Source organism: Capsella rubella, unplaced genomic scaffold (assembly GCF_000375325.1).
Source record: "Capsella rubella cultivar Monte Gargano unplaced genomic scaffold, Caprub1_0 scaffold_3, whole genome shotgun sequence".
Taxonomy (NCBI): Eukaryota; Viridiplantae; Streptophyta; class Magnoliopsida; order Brassicales; family Brassicaceae; genus Capsella; species Capsella rubella.
In genome coordinates, this window is record NW_006238921.1 from 235,421 (window position 1) to 245,171 (window position 9,751).

The 9,751-nt window shown below is 37.0% G+C and overlaps 2 protein-coding genes across 2 annotated transcripts; both read left to right on the plus strand.

Annotated features, from left to right (window-relative positions):
• Positions 1 to 2,143: 2,143 nt before the first annotated feature.
• LOC17893766 (protein transport protein SEC13 homolog A) lies at positions 2,144 to 3,975 on the plus strand. Its single transcript, XM_006298151.2, has 2 exons — positions 2,144 to 2,248; positions 2,853 to 3,975. Exon 2 carries the CDS (start codon positions 2,879 to 2,881, stop codon positions 3,785 to 3,787), a length of 909 nt encoding a protein of 302 aa, XP_006298213.1. The 5' UTR covers positions 2,144 to 2,248; positions 2,853 to 2,878; the 3' UTR covers positions 3,788 to 3,975.
• Positions 3,976 to 4,269: 294 nt separating this feature from the next.
• On the plus strand, positions 4,270 to 7,071 carry LOC17893481 (E2F transcription factor-like E2FF). Its single transcript, XM_006297934.2, has 12 exons — positions 4,270 to 4,320; positions 4,415 to 4,524; positions 4,649 to 4,716; positions 4,838 to 4,890; positions 4,978 to 5,055; positions 5,165 to 5,218; positions 5,388 to 5,469; positions 5,702 to 5,781; positions 5,885 to 5,957; positions 6,052 to 6,113; positions 6,207 to 6,573; positions 6,751 to 7,071. The coding sequence occupies exons 2-12, from the start codon at positions 4,430 to 4,432 to the stop codon at positions 6,819 to 6,821; spliced, it is 1,083 nt and encodes a 360-aa protein (XP_006297996.1). The 5' UTR covers positions 4,270 to 4,320; positions 4,415 to 4,429; the 3' UTR covers positions 6,822 to 7,071.
• The last annotated feature ends 2,680 nt before the right edge of the window (positions 7,072 to 9,751 follow it).

Here is a 9,751-nt window from a genome sequence, read left to right on the forward strand (position 1 = left end):
GTGCTTGCGTTTGCTTAACACGTGATTTGCAAAAGCTACTGAACATACACTCGCGTGTAACGTAAATATGAATGAGTTAATACGAGAATATTCGAACGTTGATGAGAAAATATTATCACTAGCTGCTTTGCAGACAACAATACAACATGCATGATTACCAACTACCAATAATGAAGTTATGATGTAGATGTTGACAAATATACATTTGATCTTTTTAGTTTTTTATTGAAAATATTTAGACATTTTTTTACATACAAATATTTTAGACATTTTGTCCATAAAAATACATATTATTTCTTAGTAACTTAGTATAGTAGATCTTGTCAAAACAAAAAAAAATCGTTTGATTAGCTTTCTATAATATAATATACCGCCCATTTTATTTACAAGTAACCCTTATTTTTCTATTTCTTATCCTTTTTTGGGTCAACAAATACGTTAAACTATATATACTAACAATACAAAATTAACGAAATGCACTATATATGTAGTGTACTGTGTACCCCACGCTATGGTGGTGTAGTGAGATGGAAATCATTCTGGTCTACAAAGGAGAATGGGAACATATAACACTGTTATCTTTTAGCAAAAAAAAGAAAAACATATAACACTGTACGTGTGTGTCTCTACCTGATTTTTGTTATTTTATTTTCATTTATGCAACTTTATTTGCTAATCGAAGTTGCCAATGGCGACAGAGTAATACGTACAAATATTCTAAACTACAGAAGTACATCAATCCATGAATCTTTTTTCTTCTTTTCATATGCATCAACGCAATAAGATAGCGACACCTCTGCACGGTTCTTTTCGTTAAGTTTTGCACCAATTAATGTATATATTTATCAGAGTTGTTATTTGTAAACTGTAATCTCATGCAACCAACTCTTGATCGATCTTCAAAAAAGAAAACAAAAAAAAGACTCTTGGTCGATTTATTCCGTTTTCTGAACATTTTGTTATTAATTTATATTGTATATTGAAAATTGTAAGGTATATAATAGATATACACATAGTTTGTTAAGAAATATATTTCGAAACTGAAATCCAGAAAAGTTCTCGTGCATATATAATATATAATTATATCTATAAGCCAATTTCTCGTGCACAATCCTTATCTATGCGTGGTACGTAAACTCGCACTTAACGTACGAAGACATGTTTGTTTTACACGATCTGATTAATTAAGGTGACTACACACACCTACATAAATACTTACAAAGTTTGTTCCTTTTTTAATGTTAGTGTGACAAAACACTACAAAATCTGTATTGATCTGGTGCCAAAAAGGATCACTATATCATTGACATAAAATATGTTAATGCTTAGTTATTCACTATCATTTTAAGATTAGACTCACTAAGAGTATTACTTAATCTTATGGTGCCTTTCTATACGACATTGTAGGCTCCAAGTAAGTATTTTAAAACGACCAAAATATTACTTTTGAAAAAGTTATACTTTTTGATTTCTATTTTTTACCATATTAATTTGACTCTTATATTAGTATTATATGTTAATGTTTGGTTTTTATCTGACACTTTTAACGCCTTCTGCTACCTTCCTATACAACACCAGCCTACATATAAGTTCTTTAGTATAGCAGCAATAAACAACAGTTTTTAAAACATCAACTTACTTGCTGAAAATGATCAGTGTCGACATAAGCATAGACTTTGGATCTGATGAGCAATATAATTGTGATCTCTATGCTTCCTTGTTTTTTTCTTAATTTTTGCCAAGGAACCATCTTGTTGGATTAACTTCGTGTAACACCGAACTGTTTTCATTCTAAATGATATTTACAATTTAGCAAAAAAAAAAAAAAAAAAAAGCATAGACTTTGTTTCTCTAATATCGCATAAATCAATTCCGATAAATGATAAATGTACGTACAAAAGCATCGAGATTAGGTTTACGAATCGATCGATGGCCGATTATTAAAAATAAACTAAACCATAAGGAAGGCCTAATACCATAATATACGATGGCCCATGAAGCATAATTAGTCTCAGTAATCTCTTCATCGACCAAATTGATTGGCTTGAAGGTCAACTTCGTAAATATTTAAAGTTTGTAGGGGTATTGTTGTCATTCCCGGAATGAGGAGGGTAGAATCGGTAATAAGGAAGGCGCAAGCTCGCCTCTTTCGGTTTCTCTCTCGCTCGCTCTCACGCTCTCCTCTCTCTAGAAGTAGCAGATCTGAGTTTTGGAGAGTTCAATAGGAAGAAGATAACTCCATTACCAGGTTCGTATCTCCTTCTTCTCCGTTATTTTTTTCCTGGATTCGTAGCTCAATTTTGTTCTTCCGATGAATGGAATTTTACATCTGGGGAAAAAGAGCTCAAATATTAGGAGGATCTACGATTTCGAATTCTCCTTTTGATCTTGTCAATATTTTTACTTGGGTTCTTGGGATGGTTTTTAGAACTTATGTACGAGTACGATGTAAGCGTTTGTGATGCACTGAGCTCTGAGTATAGATCGAATCATGCCTTTTGTTCTGTCTCTTCTTTTTTATTTTCATCTCCGTTTGAATCTTTATCTTGTTCACATACATATCATCCGTGTGCTTGGCTGTGATAACTTGATAGTTGTTCTGCTTAGAAATCAAACATACTCGTGGTTGGTGTTTCCTACTGATGGATTTGCATTGCATAGTTTTGTTTCTATCGTATCCTAATTGAAAGTTAGAGGTCATTCTAGATGTTGTACTCTCGTTGGCTCAAACAAAGCTGTATAATTTACCCTTTGTTTTTTTCAAAATTCGGATCGTAGTTTAAGATGTTTTAGTGAACCTTTTCATTTTGTTGGTTGTTTTTGCTGTACGGTACTGATCGATCATTCTACAGTATAACAGTGAAAGCATTCAGGAATCATGCCTCCCCAGAAGATTGAAACTGGTCATAGCGACACTGTCCATGATGTGGTCATGGATTATTATGGAAAGCGAGTGGCAACTGCCTCATCTGACTGCACTATCAAGATAACTGAAGTAAACAACAGCGGTGGACCCCAGCATCTAGCTACCTTAACCGGTCACCGAGGTCCTGTCTGGCAAGTCGCTTGGGCTCATCCAAAGTTTGGTTCGCTCCTTGCTTCATGTTCCTATGATGGGCAAATCATACTATGGAAAGAAGGTAACCAGAACCAATGGACACAAGCTCATGTCTTCACCGACCACAAAGTGTCAGTCAACTCTATTGCTTGGGCCCCTCATGATCTTGGACTCTCCTTAGCTTGTGGAGCATCCGATGGAAACATTTCCGTTTTCTCAGCTAGAGCTGATGGCGGTTGGGACACAACAAAGATCGACCAAGCACACCCGGTTGGAGTCACTTCAGTCTCATGGGCACCAGCCACAGAACCAGGCTCACTCGTTAGCTCAGGTATGCTCGAACCGGTATACAAACTAGCATCTGGTGGGTGTGATAGCACCGTGAAAGTGTGGAAATTCTCCAACGGGTCATGGAAGATGGATTGTTTCCCGGCTCTTCACAAGCACACGGATTGGGTCCGTGACGTGGCTTGGGCACCGAACTTGGGTCTCCCAAAGTCAACCATAGCCAGTGGTTCAGAAGATGGGAAAGTGATCATATGGACGATAGGGAAAGAAGGGGAACAATGGGAAGGTAAGGTATTGAAAGATTTCAAGACAACAGTGTGGCGGGTTTCGTGGTCGTTGACGGGTAACTTGTTGGCTGTTTCATATGGGAACAATAACGTTACGGTGTGGAAAGAGACTGTGGATGGAGAGTGGGAAGAAGTGACTACCGTTGAACCATAGATTGGTGTTTGTTTGGTTTGTCTTTTGCTTTGTGGTAATATCAAAAATGTGGTTTCTGTATACATTCTCTAGGGACCTGTTTCTCTCTATACGTTTTTCAGGAATATGTATTTTTAAAATCAGACTCGCAAGTCTTAACGCTTGCAAAAATTGTATTTTTTTTATATAAATCTTTTTTGGTTGCAAAATCGTTTTTCTAAACTAATCAAATCTGAATCTCCATCAAAAATAATAATATAATAGATGAGTTTGATATACGAAAATTTGCCGCTATGGCGCTCAAAATGCGAAACAAAGATTTCGGCTCTACAGAAAATTTACATAAGAACCCTTTCGCATAAGCGTTTCTAGAGCAAGGAGGGCAAGGGTACTATCGTCATTGTGAATGAGAACAAAGTAAAAGGCGATTGTGTGTGTGTGTGTGTGTGTGTGTGTGTGTGTGTGTGTGTGTGTGTGTGTGTGTGTGAAGTGAAGCGCCTATATTCATAATTCGAAAATCTCATCTCCCCCCACACCCCGCTTTGCCTAAAAAGGTTTTATTGATTGTTTTTTTCCGGAGTCACGCTTAAAGCTCTGAACATAATTATCCCAAATCTCACAATTTTATCTCTCTCTCTTTTTCTCCAGATTTTTTTTCTCGAGATGATGTCCTCAGCGATTGTTACTCACGATGTGGAATCGCTCGCTCTGCAATCTTATAGCCGCAAGGAGAAATCTCTAGGGGTTCTCGTCTCCAAGTACTCCTCTCTCTCTCTCTCTCTCTATCGAATTTATGTGGTTTTTCTCGAGATTCACACCATATAGATTTACTTTTGGTTGGATTCATGTGTAAATTTATACTTCTTTGTGTGTACGATTCAGTTTCCTGAGACTGTATAACCGAGACGACGCAGATCAGATTGGGCTCGATGACGCCGCTGGCCAATTAGGTGATTCTTCCTCCTGAAGTTTTTGTCTGTGAGATTGAAATTTTAAATCATTAGGTGTCAAATCTACGCTTATTCATTAGATTTCCAAGACTAAGAACAACTGGGTTTCATGATTTCGCAGGAGTTGAACGCCGCCGTATATATGATGTCGTCAATATTTTGGAGAGCATTGGGGTTAGATTTTTATTGTGAATTTCTTTTTGTTTTTTTCTATGTTAATTAGCTCACTTTCCTTTTGAGCTGATTCGATTACATACTCAGATTGTGGCAAGAAGAGGGAAGAATATGTATTCCTGGAAAGGTTTTGGTGAGGTTCCTCGCTCTCTAAATGAACTCAAGGTACTTTCTTTTATTATTGGCTCTCAATTTCTGGATCTCTATTTATGTATTTTATCGATGCCCGAGAATGGTTTTTAAACTAGTCTTTGTTCTGTTGTTTTGTTTACAGGAAGAAGGAATGAGAGAGAGGCTTGGTGACTCGAGTACCAACAACTCTGACAAGGTATATTCAGATTTTTCATTGCCCGTTTTTGTTTTTATAAGATTCTTCTAGTGGATTTGGAACTTAACTTTGAACATGTGTTACCTGTGATTTTGTGCGCATTCACAATAATGTAGTGCTCATCTCGGCCCTTTAGTTCTTCTGATCGAACGCAATTGTTATGTAACAGATTTCAAATGATGGTGAAAGAGAAGAAGAATCTTTCAGTTTCACACCTGATGATCAAGAAAACTCATCATCCTCTAAAATTGGTAATCTTCTCTTTTCTAGTGCTTTCTTATGTTGGAGTATTTTCAATATCCATCTTCTTTCTAGCAGACTGATAAAACTACATGTCTTGTACTTACTATTCACTATTGGGGTTTCAGTCCTGAACTTGATTCTGAATATACAACTTTAAGCAAACGATTCTCCGTTACAAAACTGCTACTTGATTAATCAGGATAAGATATTTTAGGAGCTAACTTTAAGAACAAATTGTAGTACCATTTTCAGACCAAAGGAAGGAGAAATCTCTATGGCTTCTCTCGCAGAACTTTGTGAAGATGTTTCTTTGTTCTGATGTAAGTGAATTATTTGACCTGTTATCTCTCATTGCCTTCTTACACAAAATATTCAAATCCCTTTTCTAAACAACTCTCACTCTGTCTGCTCCCTTCTCTTCAGGATGATCTCATCACACTTGATAGTGCTGCAAAAGCCTTGCTGAGCGACTCTCAAGATCCTGTCCATATGAGAAGTAAATCTCTAGTTCCTGTTTTAGATCTTTTCTCATCTCTACTATCACATACACACTGCCGTTAACCAATCCGATTTCTTAAATTGAGTAACAGCTAAAGTTAGACGACTTTATGACATTGCAAATGTGTTTTCCTCGATGAATTTAATCGAGAAGGTAAGAGCTTTGTTCCTAAGCCGATATATTAACCTTGGACTTACAACTTTCCAGTATTTCATCGTTTACTTTTTTTCAATGCTTTCTCTACAGACTCATATTCCAGAGACAAAGAAACCAGCATACAGGTGGTTGGGGTCCGATAGCATAGCTGAGAAAGGAACAAGCTTATTCAATTCCGATGAACCGAAGAAGCGGGTGTTTGGAAGAGAGATCACAAACTTGAGAGCAAAAAGAAGCAAAACAGACTGTTCATCAAACTGCAAGCAAATTGGATATAAGAAACATGATGAGGAAAACACAGAGCAGGAATTGAAACCAGTGGCAAGTAAGTATGTGTTTGGCCCATTCTCCCCAACAGGAGGAGCTAAGAGGAACGACAATGTCGGAAAGGGAAGGTTACTAGAGATCGAGAGCCTTGCTGCTAGTGCTACCTACAGACCACAGTATTGTAATCAAGGTAACAACCACACTCAAATCCTTACAGAAGCATGTCAATAATAAAACTGCATTATTGTTTCCATTTGGATTCTATGAGATTAATTCATGGGTCTATTTTGGGAGTGGCGAAGATATCTGAAAATTTAAAACATAACTGAGTTTTGGTTTTGGTTTTGATAAATGTTGTCTGAAACAGAGATAACTAGTCTATTTGGGCATTACACGGAGGCATGGAAGAAATGGTTTGCAGAGCTTGATCGGAAGTAAATAACATAGTATTACTTACTGAGGTAGATGTTTCGTCTGCGTCTGGGTACATGAGAGAGTGCACATAACTCTATCGAACATAGCCTCTTCTTCTTCTTCTTTTTTTTTTTTTTTTTTTTTTTTTTGTCTTAAATCAAACAGTAGTAAGAAACAAAGGTATTAATTGTTTTTGCCGAGTGACTTTGGTCTTAGTTTAGACTCAGTTCCATCCTCTCTTTAACTTAACTTAACATAAATGTTTAATCCCTCTCATATTTGGCCATCATTACATTATTCAATTGTAAACAGATTTTTTGTTTTGTTTTGTTTTTAAAATTTAAAACCAAATCTATGTCATTCAAAACAATTCACAATCTCTTGTTAATTCAATCAAAGATTTAATAAAAAAATCATATCACATCCACTGTTACAGGAAAGAAGAAATCTTATAATCATAAATATGTAAAACAAATATATGATCACTTTCCAAATCGATAGTATATGTAGAATCAAAACTTATCCAACATTCTAATACAGACAGTGCCAAACTCTTTTCTATTTATTCACCGAGACAAAGATCTCAACTAAACTGTTTCAGTTGTACTTTAGAAACATGGAACTAAAACAAACCAAAGTGATGGTTATCATGTCAGCCCTGATCTTGGCATCGATGATCCGACCATCGGAAGCTGAAGCTAATAGAATGAGAAAGAAGCTCGAGGAAGAAGATGAAATGTTCTGTTATTTCTCATTAAGCCGTTTGTTACAGTGATACATTCTTTATATAGTAGAATGCTCTGGTTTAGTCTAATCACACTGGTTTTCCTAAACCGGCTAATAACCACAGTCTAATATCCTCCCTCAAGATTAGCCGTGAATAGAAAAGAGGCTCATCTTGCCAATAAGAGAAGAGAACAGAGCTGGATACAAAGGCTTGGTGAGAACATCTGCAAGCTGAGAAGTGGTCTTCACGTGCATTGTTTTCAACAGACCTTGTTCAATCCGATCCCTTGTAATATGGCAATCATTCTCAATATGTTTTGTCCTCTCATGAAATACTGAATTGTTGGCGATGTGAATAGCAGCCGTAGAATCACAAAACAGAGGAACAGCCTGTGATTGTGGTACTTCAAACTCAGCTAATAGTTTCACCAGCCAAGAGATCTCACGACTAGCCATAGCCATTGCTCGATATTCAGATTCAGCAGAGGAGTAAGAGGCAACATCTTGTTTCTTTGACTTCCAAGAGATTAATGAGTCACCAAGAAACATGCAGAAACCAGAAGTTGAACGTCGAGTATCAACACAAGAACCCCAATCTGCATCAGTGAAAGCCTTAAGACGCAAATCAGATTTGGCCGGATAGAGTAAGCCTAATCCAATTGTGCCTTTAAGATAATGAACCACCTTATAAGCAGCATTGAGATGTGCTTGCTGGGGAGTCTTGGAAAACTGACATAGCTTGTTTACCGCATATGTGATGTCTGGACGAGTGATGGTTAAGTACATCAGCTTACCAACTAATCTTCGATAAGTTTCTGGTGTATCAATCTCTGAACCATCATCCTTTTGAGTTAACTTCAAGCTTGGTTCCATTGGAATTGTAGATGGTTTGCAAGCTAGCATACCCGTTTCTTCTAAAAATTCCAATGTGTACTTCCGCTGACAAAGAGAAATACCCTCTGCGGATCTAGCAATTTCTAGGCCTAAAAAGTATTGAAGAGGACCTAGATCCCTAAGCTTAAAAGCCTTTGCTAAATCATTCGTCAACTGTGTAATAGCCTCAGTACTATTCCCAGCAATGACGATATCGTCAACATAAACCAACAAGGCAAGAAAAACATTACCAGTCTTCTTGGTGAAGAGGGTGTGATCAGCATGAGATTTCTTGAAACCCAGAGCAAGCAAAGTGGAGCTAAATTTCAAGTACCATTGCCGTGAAGCTTGCTTTAAACCATATAGGGATTTCTGAAGCTTCAATACATCATTTTCAGGTAAAGATCCTCCCTGTCTCATAGAATAGCCTGGAGGTATACTCATATAGATCTCCTCATTTAAATCACCATTCAGAAAGGCATTTGAAATATCTAACTGTTGTAAACTCCAATTCTTAGCAGCTGCAACAGAGAGAAGGGTCTTTACGGTTGTCATTTTGGCTACTGGAGAGAAAGTATCAACATAATCTAACCCTTCCTTTTGAGTGTAACCTTTAGCCACTAAACGGGCTTTATATCTTTCTAAACTCCCATCAGCATTAAGTTTTACTTTGAAAACCCATTTACAGCCAATAGGTTTCTTGCCTTCAGGTAGAGAACAAACCATCCAAGTGTTAGTACTCTCCAATGCATCAATTTCAATTTCCATTGCATCAATCCAGTCTTGTATCTTCTTAGCTTGAGCATAAGTGCATGGTTCTGGATACTTGTTAACTGCACATATGTAGGCTGTGAATTCCTCTGATAACTGAGTATAATTAATATAAGCAGCAAGAGGATACCTCACATCCTTTGTGACATCAGGAACAGCATTAACATAGTAATCCTGAAGATGACTTGGTAGTTTGGTTTTTCTTTTTCGTACTGCAGGATGTGCATTGTCATGAGAATCCAAAGCATCAGAAATTAATTCTGCATTCTGTTGTTCCTCACTATCCTCAGCTTCATTCTGCATTTCATCATGCTTCTGCAATTCTAGAACATCATTAGGAGATTGCTCTACTGACGAAAATGCAGGGTATGATGCAGAAGTATCAAAAATATCTAAGGGAATGGCCTGCGGCTTTGCAAAGGGGAATATATCTTCAAAGAACACCACATGACGTGAGATATGAATAACATTTGTCTCTAAATCCAGAAGTTTATATCCCTTATAACCAGCAGGGTAACCAAGGAACACACAGGCTCTTGCTCTTGATTCAAATTTATGTCGTTGTTGTGTACTTGTTGACTGAT